Here is a 21880-nt window from a genome sequence, read left to right on the forward strand (position 1 = left end):
TGCGTTCAATTAGTGGCACTACAGAATTCTCACCGATACCTTTTCTTCATCGGGATCTCCTATTCGGAGATCCTCATCTTCTCCTTCTCATTCTCCAACAAACACTATCATGGTTTCCTGGGAGGCGCCACCAACAAATTTCTACAAACTCAACTTTGATGGTTCGGTGCTCAACAATCAGCAGCAGCAGGGATTCTCATCAGAGACAGTAGTGGGGCAGTTTCAGGAGCTCGCGCTTTCAACCTCGGCACCACCAAGGTTTTCATAACAGAGGCCATGGCTCTTCATAAAGGCATTCTTCTTGCTCTTGAGCGTGGGATCAAAAACATCATAAATTGAAGGTGATAATCTTTTAGTAATCAACTCCGTTAATGGCATCTGGTCAGCACCATGGCAAATTGATCCTATTATTCAAGACATTTGTTCACTTCTTAGCGATTTCGATAACTATAGCATTCGTCACATCTTTCGAGAGGCAAATCAAGCAGCGGACTAGATAGCAAATGTTGGTCATTTAGTTAGTGATAGTATGGATATAGTCCCTTGTAATAATTCTTCTTTATTTCCCATCCTTTCTTCCGACACACTAGGAATTCCCCTCGTGAGGGGGTTTCCTAATGTTTCCTTTTTTTTTCTTACCATTGTAAAAAAAAAAATAAAAAAAAAATTACAAATACAGTATTAAAAAGAAAAAAGGAGTAAATGAATTTCATTTTTCTCCAAGCCCTGAAAGCTTTCAATTATCCACCTCTACCTATAAAGATTCTTAATTCTTAGTAGGAAAACACATTGGTGTGAATCAATGTAATCTCAATTCAATTTCATCTCCATGTTTGTTACGGAGTGTTAGCAAATGGGTTATTAAAATAAGTTTTGGTCAATTTTCTTGGACCATAATTGGAATGACGATCCTTTTAATTCAATTTTGGGTCTATATTAGTTACGGAAATATGAGTTAGTTTTATCAATTGAACACATAATCATAAAATCGACTCGATCATTAGAGTCTATATTAATATCTGATTTCCTTGCCGAGAAAAAGGCCCAAAAGGGCCACAAGCCATGACACAATACCAAAAACAGCCAAAATCCAATTCTAGGTGCTTCCCCCTCCAACTCCCTTTATCCAAAATGGCAAAATCCAACTTCTAATCACTCACAAACACTCTTGACTCATCCATCAACAGTCAACATCAGAAACTCATCATACATTCATTTACAAACCACATTTCCATCTTACAGAAAGTCCTGGACTTTACTAGAAAATTAAACCCACAAATTTTATAATATTAAAAAATCCAAATCCAACGATCACCAAACTCTTGCATCTCAATCCCACCCAATCCAACGGTGGAGATCAAAAGAACCTTCTAGAATACTCTCCCTCCAAAACTTCCTTTTTATAACTTGATCATCTTTATCTCTCTCACCTAACCCATTAAAAAAAAAATCAAAAAAAAAAAAAAAAACTTGATAAATTCTCTGTTTTTCAGATTTTCTGAAACTTGTTACAATAATCATGGCAACAACCTCAGCAGCAGCACAAATCAACATCCTAGGAAAAACCAGCAACAAAAACAACAGTAGTTTCCTAGGACAAAAACTCAGGAACAACAGAGTTTCAGTACTTGTTAGCTCTAAGAGAAGAAATGGGAATATTCCAGGACAATCTAGAAGGTCCGGTGGTTTACGAGTGGTGAGTGAGAAGGTGGTGGGGATTGACTTAGGGACGACAAACTCCGCAGTGGCAGCTATGGAAGGAGGACAACCAACAATCATAACTAATGTTGAAGGGCAGCGCACCACGCCTTCTGTGGTGGCTTACACCAAGGGTGGGGATCGCCTCGTGGGTCAGATTGCAAAGCGACAGGCGGTGGTTAACCCGGAGAACACGTTCTTTTCGGTTAAAAGGTTTGTAGGGAGGAAGATGGGAGAGGTTGATGAGGAGTCTAAGCAAGTTTCTTATAAAGTTGTCAAGGATGATAATGGGAATGTTAAGCTTGAGTGTCCTGCTATTGGCAAGCTGTTTTCTCCTGAGGAAATCTCTGCTCAGGTACTACTAATTCATTTTTCGGTTTTTTCGTATTAGTTGCATTGTTTTGAAATTAAATTACTGAATGAGATGCTGTGTATGTGAGAAAAATAATGCAGGTGTTGAGGAAGCTTGTGGAGGATGCATCAAGGTTCTTGAATGATAGTGTTAACAAGGCGGTGATCACTGTACCGGCTTATTTCAATGATTCTCAGAGGACTGCTACTAAGGATGCTGGTAGAATTGCTGGTTTAGATGTTCTTAGGATTATCAATGAACCTACTGCTGCTTCATTAGCATATGGGTTTGAGAAGAAGAATAACGAGACGATTTTGGTTTTTGATCTTGGAGGTGGTACTTTTGATGTTTCGGGTAAGTTTCTCAAAGCAAATGACTCCGATTGTGAGAAATTCTATGCATTTATCAGCCTTCTGCAGTAAATTTGATGCAGTACATCAGATTGTCTTACATTGCAACTCTTTCTACCTTTTGCAGTTCTTGAGGTTGGAGATGGAGTTTTCGAGGTGTTATCAACATCAGGTGACACTCATTTGGGAGGCGATGACTTTGATAAGGTAGGAAACAAGGAATCGGCGCCTATTGATGTGTTAGCTTTAATTAGTTCTTTGATCTTGTGCAGTGAAATGATACAGTTGTTTGCAATTGCTGCTGCAGAGAATGGTAGATTGGCTAGCAGAAACTTTCAAGAAGAATGAGGGTATTGATCTTCGGAATGACAGACAAGCTCTTCAGCGCCTAACTGAGGCTGCTGAGAAGGCAAAGATTGAGCTTTCGACCTTAACTCAGACAAGCATTAGGCAAGTATTATAAGTGTATCATACTTTTACACAGGTTGTGCCTTTAGAAATCATTTCAGATTATACTAAGATCATCAATGGTGTGTTTTGACAGCTTACCTTTCATTACTGCAACACAAGACGGCCCAAAACATATTGACACAACCCTCACAAGAGCAAAGTTCGAAGAGTTATGTTCAGACTTGCTCGACAGGTATAATGTTCAGAAAACTAAAGTAATTATTTGCTCAACTTGTGTCACTTTGCTTTGATTACTAACAGGCTGCTTTAAATTATGCAGATTGAAGACACCCGTCGAAACTGCTTTAAAGGACGCACAACTATCGATTAAAGACATAGACGAAGTTATCCTTGTTGGTGGATCAACAAGGATACCAGCTGTACAGGATGTTGTGAAAAAGATGACAAGTAAAGACCCAAATTGCACTGTCAACCCTGATGAAGTAGTAGCCCTTGGTGCTGCTGTTCAGGTAAGTAGTTTTTCATTCAGTATTGAATTTACGAGTCTTTGGTGTAGGTTGTGGTTTAACTCTTCCTTCCCAAATGGCGGTCAATAATTTCAGGCTGGTGTGTTGGCTGGAGATGTAAGTGACATAGTTTTATTGGATGTAACACCATTGTCTTTGGGGTTGGAGACACTTGGTGGTGTTATGACAAAGATCATTCCAAGAAACACGACACTGCCTACTTCCAAATCAGAAGTATTCTCAACTGCTGCAGATGGGCAGACAAGTGTAGAGATTAATGTACTTCAAGGAGAAAGAGAGTTTGTGAGGGATAACAAATCACTTGGAAGCTTTCGACTAGATGGGATACCTCCAGCTCCGCGTGGGGTACCCCAAATCGAAGTTAAGTTCGACATTGATGCCAATGGAATTCTTTCTGTCACCGCTGTTGACAAAGGAACTGGAAAGAAACAGGACATTACTATAACTGGTGCTAGCACTTTGCCTAAAGATGAGGTATGTTTTTGAGTCACTTCCTCTAATTATTTCATCACTTTTTTTGTACAGAGGCAAAAGTCCTTATTTATGTTGAAATAGACATATATTTGATTTACATTTGAAAATAGAGTTGCTGGAAAATGACCTGACCTAAAAATAATTGGTTAGAACTATAAATATGGTTTTAAGCAGCAAAGCTGTTTGGAATGATATTAATGTGAATTAATGATTATTGCAGGTGGAAAAGATGGTTCAAGAGGCGGAGAAGTTCGCACAAGAGGATAAGGAGAAGAGAGATGCAATTGACACCAAAAACCAAGCTGATTCTGTAGTGTATCAAACCGAGAAGCAGCTGAAGGAGTTGGGAGAAAAAATTCCCGCAGCAGTAAAGGAGAAGGTTGAGATCAAACTAAAAGACCTTAAGGATGCTATGGAAGGTGGCATTACTCAGAAGATTAAGGATGCCATAGCTGCAGTAAACCAGGAAGTAATGCAGATGGGGCAATCTTTGTACAGTCAACCAGGAGCGGCTGGGGCAGGTCCTACAGCAGGAACACCCGCTGATTCGACTGAATCCACTGGAGCCAGTTCTGATGGTAATGGAGATGTCATAGATGCTGATTTTAGCGAAAGCTAGATAGCAAATGAGGAGGCTATCTTGCAAAGCATTTCCATTCAGCTCACTATATATACTGCAGCCTTACAAGTGTTCATTCGCCTGCTAACTTATGAGCCATCTTGGTATACCAATGACGTGCATAAGATTACAGGAGATCTTAGAAGTTATCTCAAAATCAAAAATATTTCTTGAGGAAATCCTTACTTGAGTTGTGTTGTACTTTATCAGTAGAATTAGGAGAACTTGTAAATTTTGGATGATTTGAAATAATGTTGTTCCGAAAGATAAAATGAAAAGGTTTATTTGAAAAGCTAGCAGAATTATAATTTTTTTTTAATAATTGATGCCAAATGTTTCTACAGAAATCTTGCCAAAATTAATTTATTGCACTATTCAAGAACAAGTATCCACTGACCAGTTTAAATTCCTTTTATAACCCAGAGAGAGTGAGATTACACCAATGAAGGTCTGCCTATAAGACCATAATGTGTTTAACATCATAGGTAGGCCTCAATACAAAGTAATGGGAGCATCCAAAAAAAAACCACCCCACCAATCCACAAAAAATACTACAGGGCAAGCAACAATTCTAACTGCATTCTAGTGAAACAATAAATGAGTAATATCATTCTCCTTGCTCTTCCTCCTCGCCTAACAATTGATCAAGTTAGGGGACAGGAGGTTATACCTGTAACTTGATGATGAGCCTTATCAGTTCACATATTGTATTCCTGTAGCTGTTGTGCTCCCTTTGTGAAGTTGAAGAGCAGTATCGCCAACCACCTGCATGTTTGTCCATCGTTCAATCAGTAGATTCAGTACCAGAATATCCATGACTATTTTGAAGTTAAGCTTAGAAAATGGAGACTATCCTTTTTCTAAAAACAAAAGAACAACAAATCTGAAAATTATGGTCATGAAATGATAGGAAACACAAATTTATGCATAAGAGGCCTACACTCACTTTCAACAACGTTGGGATAGTGAGTCAGTGAAATCTCTATGTATTTTCCTAGCCGCAACATATCACAACACATGTAAGGGGATCCTCATAGGACCATCTTTTCAATTCATGAAATGAATACATGATATGCATCCAAGCCAACATATGAACATCAGACCCTTGGATACCAGTGCCTGAGGCCCTTATTCTAGGCTTAGCAGTTGATCTTAGCATGTGACAGAACTTGATTCCAGATCACCAGCTGTAGTTCATTCAATGACTTGCAGTGTTTGACAATTGACATGAATGTATACACGTCAATCATACCATCCACTAAGAACTCAACGTTGTACACTGTACACTCTATTGACAGTTTACAACCATTAATATCTAACTCATTCATCGGAAAATTTATAGTTTCGGACAAAAAAAATTTAGGTTATCCCCACAGCAAGTATATCGTAAATGCGTGACTAGGTAATATCGAATGAGAAGTTAGAGAATTCCCAAGGATATTCATAACAATTGATTTGCTTTTAATTATTATCTTAAAATCTTAAGCCCGAGATTTACATACCTTTGCCATGGATTTATAGGAATATTCTGTAACCCCAGCAACATGAGGTGTGATTAGAACATTTGGAAACTGCAAAATTGGATCGCTGGGATCGAATGGCTCAGTCCAAGCCACATCAATACCCAAGCCTCCTAAATGGCCAGACTTGAGACTTTGTGCAACAGCATCATAATCTAGGAGACCTCCACGTGCAACATTTACCAGATAGGCCCCCTGCATACATAGTGAAAGTGCCAAAACAATTGGATTTCATCAAAATGAACACTGGGGAAAAGATCTAATCAACACCAAGACATTTTAAAAAATTAGTCGAGCTCAAAGTTTCTCATTGTAGATCTTTTGCTTCTCTATAGAAAACCATGACATGCTAAAGGGGAAAGGATTAGCCAACTTGAATTTAAGGCAAGTAAAACACACCTTTTTCATGGACTGCATGAATGAATGGTTTATGATACCAGCCTAAACATTAGCAAAGATACACCTTGGTCAGCACCTCTCTTAGACAACATGGAATTCGACAGTACAATCAAGTCAATATATTTGAGTAGCATTACCGTCTCACGGTTCATATTTAGGCAACAAACAACTATGTCTGCCATGCCTGCATACTTGTATATATCATCATGGCTACCCTTCTCATCAACTAAATCAGCAACACAATCATTTTGGGCCGAAGAACCTGAAGATATAAAATTTACACATGACACCTAATCGTAAAAAATAAGAGCATAATTGGAAACCTAAGTAGTTAGTTCCACAAATGCAATAACAGTCAAACCATTTTTTTGAAGAGAGGTCCAACTACGTTTTGTTGCAAGGATTTTAACATCAAATGGTCTCAACCGCTTTGCCAATTCTTGCCCAATATTCCCAAGACCCAAAATTAACACCTGTTTAAGCATATACGCACTTCATGTTAGCTTGGAAATTTAAGTGAAGAAATCAACTAATTAGATTAAAACAAGGAAGTAAATACCAAACAATCTTCTTGACAACTTTTGCTGACATAAAGACCTTTATCTAAATCCAGAGTGATAAACAAGCTTTTCACTGAGTCTGTTTACTACAGCCATCTGACTCGACACCTACAAATGAATCTACTACACTAATAACACTATTAACAAGCTTCACCTGGCCACACTAGGGTTTGGGACAATTTTTCACTCATTTCTGAGCTCGTTGTTGAGATGAAATATGATGACTTGATCATTCTTCATGATTGAATTTTAAACTGCCATTTGTATTGACACATGAAGATCAATCGATCATTCTTTAAGATTGAATTTTGATATTAGCCCTAATGATTACCGATCAGTTGTCTTCTTTCAGTCAAACAACATAGATGATGTTCAGATACTATCAAACTTTTCAAAAAAATCAAAAAGGAAAAAAAAGGGGAGGGGGGGGGGGCTAGAAGTTCTGAATCATACATGAAGTAAGCAAAGAAGATGTAAACAATAAAATCCAAAAATTTTGGTACAGTTAATAACACAGCAATAGCCAGGGAAGGGGAGGTGGGGGGAAAGGGGATCTCACAGTTTTCCCAAATAAAGTTCCACCAGCAGGCTCACCAAGTTTTTTCAGCTTTATTGAAATCTCCATCTCCTTCTGCAAAATGTTAGCAAGGGAAGCTTAGCTACAAGACTGGCAGATGAAAAATCCACAGAGAAACGAGACTATAAAATTCCTTATGGATAATGAAGTTTGTAGACCAATAAACAAAAATAGCTTACTTGTTTTCGTAAAAGGCCCAACATCAGATATATTGCCATCTCTGCACATGAAGCAGCATTTCCAGTGCCATCTGCAGGAATTCTAGCAACTTTAATTCCATGTTTTGTTGCTGCATCTGCATCAACACCTGCTCAAAATAGAAGCCAGACACAATGTCAGTGAATGCACTAAATTCTACATCTTCTCCTTCAATCACTGAAGAAGAAAAAAGAAAATACAAAGAATTATCAGAATCACATAAACAATAGCAAACCCAGAGAAATACCCTCTAAGCCAACACCAAACTGTAATATGAGCTTCATTTGTTTTGCACGAGAAATAATATCTGAATCTATTCGCATCATCCTCGGTATGCACATGTGGTAGTTGCCAATCACATTGGGCACATCACTTAGAGGGACATCATCAACCTACATTTAAATTTCAACATGAAGAGACTTCGTCACATAAAGATACTTATTAAATGTATTACAACCATATTTGATACTTCTTAGACAATTAAACATCTCTAAGAGGGTTGAATTTTTATAAGCACAAAGTAAGTTCAAAATGTTGGCAAGAAGCAAAATGGACAACATCAAAGTTCAAAAGTGTACTTCCTCCGTTTCTTTTTACTTGCAACTAATCACATGAACACGCAATTTAAGAAAGATATTAGCGAGTGTAAACAGGGAACCCAATTAACCAAACCCTTTCATCCTTATGAACAATAAAGCCCCCATACTACAAATTGCCCAAGACCAACCCTAACTTGACCCGGGTTCGATTTCTATAACTCTTTAACATAAAATTGAGGCAATATTCACTTTCAACTTGATGTCTAATACTAAAATTCAGTAATATCAAATCAATGCATTCCTAATGTTCAATATCAGTGAATCAAGACTACAGCTTTTAGTATTTCAACAGCACTGCTAGGTAAAGTTTACCTGAATATGAGGATAATTACTCAAATACTCTTTGGTATAATTATAAGAATCAACAAACTGTTGTCCACAAAATAGAACTCGAGTAATTTGCTCATCACTTCCACCCATTTTCTCTTCATTCACCATTGAACTTGCTGTTGACATTTGTTACAAACATAATCAAATTTAGAAAAACAAAAATTGTAGATTTCAGAATCAACCCAATTTGAAGAACTTTTAGCTGAATTTACTTCATCCCAAATTTAAATTAAAATAAATAAATAAATTAACATGGGGTTGCAAGTTATTGACTTTATAATCAGAAAATGAAGCAGCAGTTAATTAGACATTTTCCTGGAATCTCAAAACTTACAAAAATTAGTTAAAGAAATGAAAAAAAAAAAGATTAGAGAGTTGATTAGTTTACCAGAGTGAAGATTGAAAGAGGGAGAAGCAGCAAATTTGGTAACGCACTCAATAATTCGGCCAAATCTGCAACATTATTTCTTAGTTTTTGTGTTTTATTCGTAATTTTTAACATCAAATGGTTTTGCTCGTATCATGTATCACGTGGGAATAATAGTTTTAATTGTCTTTACTTTGATCTTAACTAACTTTTTGGTCCGTTCAATGCACGAGTTGTTACTTGGGTTAATTATGGTATGCTTTATTTCTATAACTTAAAAGGAAAACAAAAAAAAAAGAGTGAGGATAGAACTGTGAAAGAAGACGAAGGAATTTAGTTAGATATATATACATAAAGATTGTGGGATATGAAATTACATATTAATTAAGATTATATTTAAAGTCTATGAGATGAAAAGACAATTTTTATTATAATTTATATATTTATCTAATGCGTAGTTTTTTTTTTTTTGTTTTTTTTCTTGTTTTTTTTTTTTTGAATAGATGTAATGTTTAGTTGTGTACTAATTAATTGAACTTTATTTTATTATGATGGAAATGAAACACTTCACTTTCTTAATTGAATTTGCAAGTTGTAGAATCTATAAAGACTTAAATATAAATATTAAGGGAGCTGACATGTGGCATATGGGGGTAATGAGTGACTTATGATGCCACGTGTCATTTGAAAAAGTTGTGGTTTTTGTTTTAAAATGCTAAGTATAGATATAGATTTTCAATTATTTATCAATTTTAATTTCAATTCTTCACCAAAGTTACCATGTTACATTAAAAACTACTCCGTACTTAGGAAGTAATCGATTTAGAAAATGTTACAATACTAAATACAGAGTAATAGAGTATTGATGTAAAATTTTATATTGAAAGGTTAAAACGTAAAGAAAATTATGAATACTTATTTCATTATTTGGATTGAGGGAGTACTAATACTTTTTCTAAATCATTTTCTTTTCAAATCAAATTTAACCTAGCTATATACAATCAATGTCAAAATTCAAGGTATTCTCATGGATAAAAATACAATTTTTAAGACAAAATATACTCTTTTCCTAATATTATGTACTAGGTACATTATGCACAAGTTTGGTGTATGTAGGCTAGGGAGCCAAAATTGCCAAGTTGGTCAATAAATGACCACTTGGGGCCTGTTCTCTTCCGTTGGAATTCAGTTCAGTTCAGTTCAGTTCAGTTCAGTTCAGCTCAGTTCAGTTCAGTTCAGCTCTTATTTACGTCTAATGATATAAAGTCAAATTTCATTCAACGGCGACAACAACAACAACAACAACAACAACAATAATAATAATATTAACAATAATAAATAATAATAATAATAATAATCACTAAGTAATAAATAATAATAATAATAATCAATAATCAATAAATAATAATAATAATAATAATAATAACAATAATAATTGAAATAATAATAATAATAATCAATAAATAATAATAATAATAATAATAATAATGATAACAATAATAATAATAATAATAATAATAATCAATAAATAATAATAATAATCATCAATAATTAATAATAATAATATTAATAATAATAATAATAATATGTACATTTGTATATACACATATGTATAGTAATAAATAATCAATAAATAATCAAAGATCACTAATCCGTAGTTAAAAATCACTAATTAATAAGTTCAGTTTAGTTCAGTTCAGCTGAGTTCAGTCAATCGGAACAGGCCCTTGGACTAGAAAAATTTCAAAAATTGAGGAGAGAAGAAGAAGAGTAGTTTGGATTAACTACTTCTTATACCATATGTAAATAGTTATAATTGCATAGTGTCTTTTAACCATGCTCATCTTTTCTGATAGCAAAGTTGGTAAAGACTAAAGAAAGAGGGGTCACAAAAGTAGATGCCATTTCTTTTTGAAGAAAAAAAATTGCTAAGGTTAGGAAGAAAGTTGGGGAAAAGAAAAAAAGATTGGTAAAGTTATTTAAGGTGGAGGTTCGTCGACTTTCTTTAATTTAATTTGGTTGTATTATATCACCCAACTTATTTACCAATAAAATAATAAGAATGATTATAGTGGGCATGATTTAGAGGTTAGTCACATTTTTATTTACAATAGGATTGATTAATATAATACCTTTCATTGTAGTCAATCATAGGTCAATGTCATATAACTGATACACGAGTTTGAGCAAATAGGAGTGGTCCATTATCTTTCGACTCTGTTATATCTATTGTAAAGTCCATTCTTTAACAAATTATGTTGTTGTTTTAGGCTACTAAATTTCAACGATAAATCCTAAAAGTCATTTCGTTCATGCCCTTTCTTTCAAAACAAGCAAAACATTTGATCACAAGTGTGACTATTTTAGTAATTGTTGTACAACACAATACTTGTAATGTATTTGAAAATTGATTTGAATGTTTGGTGAAACTAATCCGACCATAAATTCTTCTTATCCGAATATGCCCCATCTTAAATGAGTTCTCCATACCCCCATACCTTAAAACCATTTCTAATACTACGCGTATTCGAATATGACCCGACTTAAATACTTAATTACCATTTCTAGCACTATGCTTACTACACTTGTCACTAGACATTTGGCCATAAACAGACAAAACATATAAAAGTACTCTTCTTTAATTAAAAGAAAGAAACAATGTCGTACGAGTATGACTTGTATGAGTGAATGATTCCGAATAACTGAGATAAATTAAGATCAGTGGCGAATAACAATTCACAGAAATGTTGGTGTCAATTTTCTAGAAAAAAAAAAAGCAGAGCAGGCCTCTGTTCTTCGTTGTCATTTTCCTTCACTGGTAATCAATCTTACTCTATTTCAGTGTTGTTTGATTCAAAGTTCCTTGCTTTCTGTGTACTTGTTATTGTGATTTCATTTTAACTGAAATTAGTTTTTTTGAGGGAAAATTGATCAATGAATTGCTTTTTCATTGATGTGCTAATTTTTTGTAACAAAAATCATGATAATCTGTGATTTTTTATTTATATCATGTATAGATAGTATCATTCATGGCATTGATTAATTTAATTTCAAAATAGTATGGATTCATAATTTCGCTATGATTTCCTTCTGTTCAATTCTGAGTTAAAATTTTATCTGGGTTTCATTTTATCATGCCAAATATGAAAACCCTTTTGAATATTGGTTTAATTGAGTTAATTTTGTGTTAAAAATTGGAATTGCATGTATATGTTTTTTTGGGCTAGAAATAGTAAATTAGGTTAAGCTTATACTATAATGTAGGTTTTAATAGAAAGGGGGTTTTTTCTAATTTGTGAAATTAATTGTTTTTTTCTCACTTAAATCAGGAAAAATGAGAATGAAAAGAAAATCTCTAATTGAGGAAAGGTATTATGGGATCAAAAAGAGGCAGATGAATTTTATAAAGATGGTACAAGAAAGAGCTGTTAAAATGAAAACTTCTTGGGTGCCTTTTTTACCTAATGATTTGATGTTTAAGGTCTTTCTTTTATTACCAATCAAATCTCTTTTGAGGTTTACTTCTGTTTGCAAGGCATGGTATAAGTTGATCCATTGTGCTGAGTTTGTTGAGGCTTACAATAATCATGCTGAGACCACCCCTATCATACTCCGGGGAGTTGCTAGCAAAAGACCATCCACATTCCATGTCGAAACCCAACTCAATCAAGCCGAAAGCTTTTGTTTGTTCCCTTGTAGCTCAGGGGCTAAACAAAGCAAGTTCATCCATTTCTTGGAAATTGACAATGAGAAGGGCAAGCTAATTGACCTCAATATTAGCTGTTCCGGATCACTTGTATCCACTTGCAATGGGTTGATTTTGATCACCTCTATGCAAGAAGGACTTATGAAGCATAGTAATTCCTTTTTGGATCATCCTTTGGTTGGCAGTCAAGAAAAACCAGGGTGGTTGATTGTGATGAATCCTATGACGAGAAAATTGATAGGATTTCCTCCAGGAACTCTTCCGATTAAACTTCATAATGAATCATATGGGCTAGTTTATAGCCATTTAGAAGGTGTTTTTAAAGTGGTGCATTTGTTCAAGGATAAATCAGGGTGTATTGCTTGTGAGATTTTGAGCTTGCAGACAAGATCATGGAAAGCGGTTGATGGGCCAGTTGGAACGCTTTTTAATAAATTAGGCCAGGCACACATTTCAGCTCTTGGAGCTTTGCACTGGCTTCCTGGTCCATCTAATTCCAATTATATAATCTCTATGGGGGCTGATGATGAAAAATTCTCCGTGACAGACCTTCCAATGACCATGGGTATGTATAACAGGCTAGTCGAAATGGGTGGTTTTCTGAGCTTTGTGAACAGTTTGGATATGGACCATATAGATGTGTGGGTCTTGAAGGGGTTAGAAGGAGCGAAGTGGGTAAAGCAGCACACCATTTGCATTGATGCTCTTTTGGGTTATGTGGATAACGAGGAGTACTCTTTACCTTCTTTTGGTTTGAATGCCAAAGAAATGGTATTTAGGAGAAAAAAGAGATTGTATGCATACGACTTTGAGCTTGAAGAAATCAGAGAGATTGAAATGGACCATGAAAGTATCACAGCATATGAAAATATCATACCCCACTCGAATAACCTTGCTACATGGGAACCTCTTGAACCAATGAGGTAAATGCTTTTCAGGCTAATTACTCGCTCATATGTTGATTTTCTAGTAATAGAATTCCGCCTCTGTGAAGTTCTGCTTATCAATTAATCTTATAGATTAATGGGCCTCCATGAAGTTTTCATCTTTCTCAATTGCACGCTTCATAAAGCATTTCAACAGAACTTGAGTGCATTCAAAGATCTTATTTTTCTTTAGAATTGACAAACTTTGAAACTTGTTTTTAGTCCAAGGAATGATCAATCTATCATGTAGATATAAAGCATTGTAGTTTCGCTTAACTAACTGAGAGCAGGTGCAACCGTGCAAGGCTCTACTAGTCCAACATAAAACTTTGATGGTGACTTAATCTTCCAGGATATGGGGGAGAGTCCTACAATATCTGTATTTCTATTTCTGTATGAGACTTACCATTTTATAATTAGCTGTTTGCTCATTTATCAAGTTTAAAACTTTTGAAGATTAGATGTATGACTCATGTCTGTTATGGTGTTTAACCTGGATTGCTAATCATCTAAGATCTGTTTTAGGCAATACCAAATCATCAATGTTATAAGTAGCTCAGATTGAGTAAAAAAACATGGCTTTGTTAGTACTCTGATGTACAGTTTTAGCATAGCCTAAGCACTTTATATTATGAATCTTACCTTGGGGGAAAAACCTTTGTTTAAGTAGGTTGGACCTGTATTAACTGCTTACATGTTTGTGCCGTGTGTATATATTATTATCCCCTTTTTAATTGCAGAATCAGAAACAACAAACCCTGACTTGGTTTATTTCTTTTCTTCTATAGTTAATCCTGAAGATTTTTTGCACCATGCATTGAAGCTCTTGAAGGCCTGAAGCTGCTTGAGAACATCTAAATATGCGTTAAGCAAACCGTGTTCATAATGCTCCTTTCCATCACATATCTATTCATAATCTATTTGAAACTTTGGATCAGCTTGATGACTTGATTTTATGGTTATGTGGTTTAATTATAGTAATGGCAGTCCACATAAACACTTGTATATTTGGAAGTTGTTGCACTAAGAGATTGAAGTATGTATGTAGATATAAAGCTTGTTTCAGTGATCTAAAATTGTATTATGCGGAGTTGTGCTAACACGATCTTTGCTGATTTGTATGATATTCGGTGTAGAATAACTTGTTTACTTGGTGTTGTTTTATGTCTTGCTCTTCAACTTGAAATCCCATAAGACTAGCCTGCTACATTGGATTACTTTGGTTTACTGAGACTAAAATTAACATGAAAGTTTGTGATTGTGAAGTTGGACTTCTTATCTTACTCCATATAACTAGAGGAAGTGAATTAATATGGTGAATATTAAACATGAAAGTGTTTATTATTGTTATCTACTTGGACTTGCTCCTGTGATATTTTGAATATAAATTGTAGGGGAGGTAACCCGGCGACATAACTTTAGCCCTTTTTTTTATACACCATCAATGGATAACTTGACGTAAGACTCTATTTATCTATTTATTATTCTTATTAGTTGCAACTATGAAACTATCAATTACTACTTATAATCAAGCGAATCAAACTATCAATTACGACAAAAGTATTTGTTTTTTTTTAAAACAAAAAAATACGAAATAGCTACATACAAAATACGACTATATGAGTATAGTAATTTTTTTATTATGAAGAAGAGTATAAGATTTTTTTTTTTTTTTTTTTTTTTTTTTTTTTTTTTGTTGAAGAGTAAAAGAACTTTTTTGGTAAAATTAAACTATTAAATCAGATAAGAATATAAGATCATACGAAATACTACTACCTGAGGTCTAAATTACTCGTAACCTTAGGGTATTATTTGTGAGATTAGATAAGCAAAAAATTAAGGTACGGAAAAAAGTAACCTTAAAAACCCTCAACGCGTGCGATTGAAGATTTTAGAAAGAAGAGTGTAACAACTAGGAGTGCAGCCCTCTCTGGTCATCGTATTGCCTTCTTCCTTCATTTCCCTTTCAATCTCTCGCATCTGGTAAATAAATTCTTCTCCTTTCTCTGTTTCACTCTTTTTCTTCATTGTATTTTTCAATTTTTGTTTCAAATTTCCTGTCTTTCTGTGTTAATATGTACGGTTTTAAACTGATCAAATTACCCCATCAAAAATTGTAAAAAAAACTGATCAATTTAGCTTCTTGTATTGAACTTCTGTGTTTGTTTCAGATTATCGACTTTGTAGATCTAATCATATTCAAAAATTTAAATGGGTTCATGATTAGATTATGCTTTCCTCATATTAATCTGTTCTATACTAAGTTAGTGATATAGAAGTATGAAATAATTGAAATTACATTTGGGTTTCAGTGAGTTATGGAAATTTGAACACTCTTTTGGGTATTTGAGTAATTCTGCTTATTATAGGCTGTAATTGTATGTTTATGTTTTTAGTTTTGAAGTGTGAATTAGGTTAAACCTACATAATGTGGGTTTTCTAATTTGTTGAATTATTTGTGTAAAATTAATGTTGTTTCACTGATAGCATTTGTTATATAATTATTAGGTTGACCACTTGAATCACTAAAGATGAGAACAAAACGAAATTCTTTAATTGGTGAAAGGTATTGTGGGACTGAAAAGAGGCAGATGAGCTTAATTAAGACAGTGCAAGAAAGAGCTGCCAAACTGCAAACTTGTTTGGCACCTTCTTTACCTAATGATTTGATATTTCAGATCTTTCTGAAACTTCCAGTTAAATCTGTTTTGAGGTTTACTTGTGTTTGCAAGGCATGGTATAAGCTGATCCATTGTGCTGAGTTTGTTTCCGCTTATAATTCTCTTGCTCAAAATACCCCAGTTATACTCAGAAAAATTTATGGTGAAAGATCGAACACTTTCCATGCCGAAGCCCAACTCAATTTATCCAAAAATTTTAGTCTCTTCCCTTGCAGCTTGGGGTGTAGACGTCAAAGCAAGTTCATCTATTTCTTAGAGATTAAAAATGAGAAGGGCGAGCTTCTTGACCTTAATATGAGCTGTTATGGCTCAGTTGTATCCTCTTGCAATGGATTGGTTTTGATCATTTCTAAGCATGAAGCACTTGGAAGGTATAGAAATTCATCTTTGGACCAGCCTTTGGTTGACAGCAAAGAAAACCCAGGGCAATTGATTGTGATGAATCCTATGACTAGGAAGTTGATAGGGTTTCCTCTAGGAACTCTTCCTTTTAAACTTCACGATGAGTCGTATGGGCTGGTGTTTAGCCATTCAAAGCGTGTTTATAAAGTGGTGCATTTGTTCAAGGATAAATCAGGGTGTATTTCTTGTGAGATTTTGAGCTTGCAGACAAGATCATGGAAGGCGGTTGATGGACCAGTTGGAGTAATTTTTCGTAATTTTGGCCAAGCACCCATTCCAACTGTAGGAGCTTTGCACTGGCTTCTTGGTCCTTTTGGTTATGATTACATAATCTCTATGAAGGCCGATGATGAAAATTTCTTCATAACTGACCTTCCAAAGACTATGGATAAGTATGATAGGCTAGTCGCAATGGATGGTTCTTTGAGTTTTGTGAATGGTTTGGACAAAGACCACATAGAGTTGTGGATTTTGAAAGGGTTAGAAGGAACAAAATGGGTCAAACAACATACTATTCTTATTGATGCTAGTTTGGGTTTGGATTATGTGGTGTATGGTAATCTGGATTATGAAGAGCATGTTAATGTGGGTGATGAAGGGCATGGTAATGAGGAGATTGAGGGTAATGAGGAGCATGGTAATGAGGATAACGAGGAACATGATAACGTGGATGACGAGGATGATGGGGAGATTTTGAATTTGGACAATGAGCAGCATGTAAATGTGGGTGATGAGAATAATGAGGGGTTTGGTTTTGTGGATAATGAGTATTATTCATTATCTTGTTTTGCTTTAAATACCAAAGAAATGGTATTCAAGAGAAGAGATAAATTGTTTGCATATGATTTTGAGCTTGAAGAATTCAGAGAGATCAGAATGGACCATGGAAAAGTTTTGGTACATGATACTATCATACCTCACGCCAATAACCTTGCTACCTGGGAACCTCTTGAATCTATGTGGTAAATGCACTTTAGGCTAATTTCTTTATGGTTACTACTAGAGTTTGTGGTTTCTTTGCCCCCCCCCCCCCCCCCCCTCTCTCTCTCTCTCTCTCTCTCTCTCTCTCTCTCTCTCTCTCTCCTCATCAGCTTATCTGATACTTCGTAAATTCTCATGCTTCTGTGAAGTTCAATCTAACTTGATCGCACCATTGTAAAGAGCATTACAGCAGATTGAGTGCATACAAGGATCTTGCTTCTTTTTTTTTTTTTTTCAAAAAAATTTAATAAATAAATTTTATTTTTTAATTGACTAAGTTTGAAATTTGATGAAGTTAGTCGGAAGAGCTATCAATTTCTTACATGCAACTAGCTCTAAAGCATTGATGGCTTTAGGTTTGGTTTCAATAAGAAAATTGAGAGCTGATATAGCACTCTGCTAGTTCAATTGCTATGACTGTACAGCATAAAATTTAAGATAACTCAACCTTCTAGGGGCATGGGTAATGATAATGAATAGTCTTACAGTCTTTTTGTTCATAATCCTGGCTAACTTGCATGAACTTACTCGTTCTTCAAGTCTTGGCAAAGGGTAGATATGTGTAGTCATGTTCTTATGTTGACAAAACTGGACGAGTTATATTCTAAGATCTGTTTTAGGCTATACCAGTGTATGATCTCTAGCTCTAGCATAGAATTGATCATTGTAGAAAAAAATATACACTTGTGTTAAAGTAAGCATATGTGATACATGTTCGCAACTTACATGTTTCTGCAATGTGTCTTTTCTTCGTCTGTAATTGTGTGGAAACATCTCTATATCTCTGATTAGTGTTTTTTTTTTTTTTTTTTTTTTCCCCACTTTTACAGTTGAGCTTTGATAAGTTGCCAACACGTTGAAGTTCTAGAAGGCCAGAAGCTCACTAGTAACTGCTAAATTTATGTATTCGATATTTGTGACCATGTTCATTATCATTTAACACATTGGATCAGCTTGGTCACTTAATTATTTGGTTCTATGGTGTGCATTATGCTGTTACAGTCCACACAATAGTAAGATTGCTGTGTATATTTGAAAAAAATTGCCGCAAGTTATTAGAGTAGTCGATTTTATGTAAGATGTTGGTTATCTGTTATGACATTCAATGGCTGTAGCAAATCATTTTGTAAATGACAATTTGACAATGGAGGATTCTGTTAAGAAAGTCGGGCTTCATCTCAAAACCTGAGGAAGTGGAAGATTGCAAATATTAGTACAAAATTGTACTTGCTTAAAAGGAAGTACACATTATTGCTAATCTTGATTGAGGTAAGTTAGCTATAATTGACATTAAGGGAATTGGGGTTAATTTGAAAACGGGTTACTTTCCCTAATACTGTTGTGTTCAGGATTCTGCACACTGCATCATTCCGAATCTAATCTGGTGCCAGATGGTTCAATATTAATGTACTAGGTAGAGTAATAAAAAGGTGGATTAATCCATGACTCAGAAACACAAGTATCCTTGTTATATCACATTGCTACCGAGCTCTGTTTTCTTCCACGACTATGATACTATCTTTCACGAAGATCACACACTCATACAGGGCCTTAGGTCCCTATCTCGGGGTAGCCAGTCAGGGAATTTGGGTGGATATCGTTAAACTTGACAAAGATGGTTTCCGAATTAAGGTATTCTGGCCTCTGGTGTCCCTGTATCTGGAAACCATATCTGTAGTTCTGTACGCCTTCTAAACTTTCAACTTTCTGAAACACTGGTTAGTCCCCTTCAATCAGCCACCAGGCAAACAAAAGAAGCTAAATTTTTTTCATCCAAGTTTTATCAACAGTCCACCCCAGACCACAGTTATATCGCAAATGGTTCCTCTTTCTTCAAGCAATATGACGAATTCCTAGACTAATACAGACACTTGAAGATCGACAAACATCCAATAGCAATTACACCCACATATTCAGAAATCAAAGCAGATCTCTATGACTCAACTCATGAAACTCCATGTGCTAATGCTAGTTCATATTTATCCTCCATCTCTTCGCAAAATTCAAGTTTATATGATAAAACCATATAATTGTCACAAGTTTTCAGCATCTAGTCTTGTAAAAGAGATTACTTCACCTTCAATCAGTGCCCTACGAAATTCTTTACTGCAAGTCCTCCCCGAAAGCTCGAACCCAACCCCCTCTTCCCCCTAAACCACATAAATGGACTCTTTCCAATCCATACACTAAACCTCTTTGTTGCTAAAGATCACATGTTACTACACATTCATTAAAACTTCGTTCCAACAAGTAAACAGACTCGAGTGTATAAGAACAAGCCAAGCTCGACAAATTAGATGCAATACAATTTCATAGCAAATCAAGCTGCATTTCTCAATAAATCTTGGCCATTGCAACAACATTACATAAAAAGAGTCCAGATTATCTTCATTCATAAAATAGCAGCAGCCAATAAGGTGTTTCAGAAACAACATTAACCATAAAAATAGAACAAATTAAGCTCATAAACTAAAACTCACAACACATCTTAGAGCCTAAATCATCCAACATTGTTAATCATATACACAATATAATAGCATCTCAACTCTCATTAATCCATTATATTTCAAAATTCAAAGATTTTAACAACAAATCTTAAAATTTCTCCCCAGTAATCTATACCTGACAATCGAATACAAAAAGAACAATCGATTCGCAAATTAATCAAATCAATTGCACAAAGTTATTGATTAGCGCCACTACTGGAACCAGCTTCATGCGAGCAACAACCATGATCATGGTGTTGTTTATCAGCAGCATTCGATTTATCAGCAACATTATCATCTTCATCATCACTAGTATCTTCATCAAAGGGTTTCTCCTTGTGAAAAATACAGCATTTTTTGGAGCTTTTCTTGTTCATAAATTCATTATTGATTGTGCCTTCTTTCCAGGATACCTTCTTCTTGCGATTCAGACGAAGAACTAGGGTTTCCGCCTGTTGTTGTTGATTTGAAGATGGAGTGCTTTCTAGGGTTAGGGTTTGAGAAATTGTAGGTGTTGCCGTTCTACTGGTGCTCATCGTTTAATCGGATCGACGAAATTTGAATTCAATTGAATTGGGGATTTTTTTTTTAGGGTTTGAGGAGAGGAAATTGGTGAAGAGTTACTGTATAAATTGATTGAGATTAATGAGTTTGATTTAGACAGATGCAGGGGTTTCCATTTTATAGACGACTACTTGCATACGAGAAAGTTCTAGTCGCAATTTGGCGAATGACGCAAATCATACGGAATACAAATTGTACAATGTTGGATGTTTATACGAGTAGTCCATATCCACGATTTGGTGCATTCACGTGATCATCATACCTTTACCAAATAGTGAGTTGGTTGACCATCTTTTTTACACCATTTGTATTAAAGTAGAGATATTTCGAACCACTTCTTAATTCCGTATAAAAATTGGTTGTGGCCTTGTGGGACACGATCTCCTTCAATACACATATTTAAGCGATTTACTCCTAAACTTTATACGGAGTATAACAATTAATCATTTTAAGGGGGTAGTTGGTATGACGGTATAAATATAGAAATTAAAAAGGAAAAGAATAAATAAGAAGGAAAAAAGAATTATGTAAGGGCTTGTTCTCTTACGTTGAAATTCAGTTCAGTTCAGCTCAGTTCAGTTCAGCTCAGGTCAGCTCCTAATTTCCTTCTCTTATAAAATATTCATTTCAGTTCAGTTCAGCTCTTAATTTTCTTCTCTTATAAAATATTAATTTCAGTTCAGTTCAACTCAGCTCAGTTCAGTTCAGTCAATGAGAACATGCCCTAACTCTTACCTTTTCATTTGTTTGGTTTAAACATAAAATAAAATCATCACTTAAAGTTTTGTTTGATGTGGCCAAGGGAAATAGGTAGAAATCATTACCCGAGTCCCAAGATAACAATAATAAGCCACATAATCTCTTTTTTCAAGTCCAAACTTTCTAACCAAAACACTTGGTAATGTTGATGTCATGATGAATTACTTGAATCCGGTTCATTAAAAAGAAGATTTATGTACAACACAAATGAAAACACAAGGGTTCACGTGATGTCATGATTATGAGTGAATACATATGTGTTTAGTGCATCCGAGTGCATAATCTCATCAATCAATATGAGATACTACTCCTAGTAATCTATTTAAAGTTTTAAACTCATTTTTTTCACCTAATGAACCCTTATTTGATTTTTATGAACATAGATTTTAGATGT

General features: G+C 34.9%; 5 protein-coding genes across 5 annotated transcripts; 3 read left to right on the forward strand and 2 right to left on the reverse strand.

Annotated features, from left to right (window-relative positions):
* The first annotated feature begins 1126 nt into the window (after nucleotides 1-1126).
* On the forward strand, nucleotides 1127-4723 carry LOC110714577 (stromal 70 kDa heat shock-related protein, chloroplastic-like). Its single transcript, XM_021893116.1, has 8 exons — nucleotides 1127-2053; nucleotides 2152-2404; nucleotides 2528-2607; nucleotides 2708-2850; nucleotides 2945-3043; nucleotides 3131-3320; nucleotides 3414-3812; nucleotides 4033-4723. The coding sequence occupies exons 1-8, from the start codon at nucleotides 1520-1522 to the stop codon at nucleotides 4429-4431; spliced, it is 2097 nt and encodes a 698-aa protein (XP_021748808.1). The 5' UTR covers nucleotides 1127-1519; the 3' UTR covers nucleotides 4432-4723.
* A 57-nt stretch (nucleotides 4724-4780) lies between these two features.
* Nucleotides 4781-9135, reverse strand: LOC110714579 (hydroxypyruvate reductase-like). Its single transcript, XM_021893117.1, has 10 exons — nucleotides 9003-9135; nucleotides 8597-8730; nucleotides 7933-8077; nucleotides 7667-7794; nucleotides 7470-7541; nucleotides 6712-6823; nucleotides 6488-6612; nucleotides 6351-6392; nucleotides 5934-6146; nucleotides 4781-5196 (listed from the first exon to the last, which is right to left on the reverse strand). Exons 2-10 carry the CDS (start codon nucleotides 8720-8722, stop codon nucleotides 5125-5127), a joined length of 1035 nt encoding a protein of 344 aa, XP_021748809.1. The 5' UTR covers nucleotides 8723-8730; nucleotides 9003-9135; the 3' UTR covers nucleotides 4781-5124.
* A 2494-nt stretch (nucleotides 9136-11629) lies between these two features.
* Nucleotides 11630-14777, forward strand: LOC110714187 (F-box protein At2g43440-like). The gene is made up of 3 exons (XM_021892667.1): nucleotides 11630-11799; nucleotides 12311-13610; nucleotides 14402-14777. The coding sequence occupies exons 2-3, from the start codon at nucleotides 12316-12318 to the stop codon at nucleotides 14403-14405; spliced, it is 1299 nt and encodes a 432-aa protein (XP_021748359.1). The 5' UTR covers nucleotides 11630-11799; nucleotides 12311-12315; the 3' UTR covers nucleotides 14406-14777.
* A 530-nt stretch (nucleotides 14778-15307) lies between these two features.
* LOC110714038 (F-box protein ETP2-like) lies at nucleotides 15308-19551 on the forward strand. The gene is made up of 3 exons (XM_021892500.1): nucleotides 15308-15596; nucleotides 16122-17658; nucleotides 18508-19551. The coding sequence occupies exons 2-3, from the start codon at nucleotides 16145-16147 to the stop codon at nucleotides 18509-18511; spliced, it is 1518 nt and encodes a 505-aa protein (XP_021748192.1). The 5' UTR covers nucleotides 15308-15596; nucleotides 16122-16144; the 3' UTR covers nucleotides 18512-19551.
* An 809-nt stretch (nucleotides 19552-20360) lies between these two features.
* Nucleotides 20361-20699, reverse strand: LOC110714398 (type 1 phosphatases regulator ypi1-like). Its single transcript, XM_021892903.1, has one exon. The coding sequence runs from the start codon at nucleotides 20697-20699 to the stop codon at nucleotides 20361-20363; it is 339 nt and encodes a 112-aa protein (XP_021748595.1).
* Nucleotides 20700-21880: the final 1181 nt, after the last annotated feature.

Source organism: Chenopodium quinoa, unplaced genomic scaffold (assembly GCF_001683475.1).
Source record: "Chenopodium quinoa cultivar QQ74 unplaced genomic scaffold, ASM168347v1, whole genome shotgun sequence".
NCBI lineage: Eukaryota > Viridiplantae > Streptophyta > Magnoliopsida > Caryophyllales > Amaranthaceae > Chenopodium > Chenopodium quinoa.

Coding starts and splice junctions, on each gene's coding strand:
- LOC110714577 (XM_021893116.1), top strand. CDS start 1,520: ATGGCAACAACCTCAGCAGCAGCACAAATCAACATCCTAGGAAAAACC. Junction 3,321..3,413: donor CCCTTGGTGCTGCTGTTCAG/GTAAGTAGTTTT, acceptor CAATAATTTCAG/GCTGGTGTGTTGGCTGGAGA. Junction 3,813..4,032: donor GCACTTTGCCTAAAGATGAG/GTATGTTTTTGA, acceptor TGATTATTGCAG/GTGGAAAAGATGGTTCAAGA.
- LOC110714579 (XM_021893117.1), bottom strand. CDS start 8,722: ATGGTGAATGAAGAGAAAATGGGTGGAAGTGATGAGCAAATTACTCGA. Junction 6,824..7,469: donor GAACTTTATTTGGGAAAACT/GTGAGATCCCCT, acceptor ATGCTTAAACAG/GTGTTAATTTTGGGTCTTGG. Junction 6,147..6,350: donor TCATGCAGTCCATGAAAAAG/GTGTGTTTTACT, acceptor CTATGTATGCAG/GGGGCCTATCTGGTAAATGT.
- LOC110714187 (XM_021892667.1), top strand. CDS start 12,316: ATGAGAATGAAAAGAAAATCTCTAATTGAGGAAAGGTATTATGGGATC.
- LOC110714038 (XM_021892500.1), top strand. CDS start 16,145: ATGAGAACAAAACGAAATTCTTTAATTGGTGAAAGGTATTGTGGGACT.
- LOC110714398 (XM_021892903.1), bottom strand. CDS start 20,699: ATGAGCACCAGTAGAACGGCAACACCTACAATTTCTCAAACCCTAACC.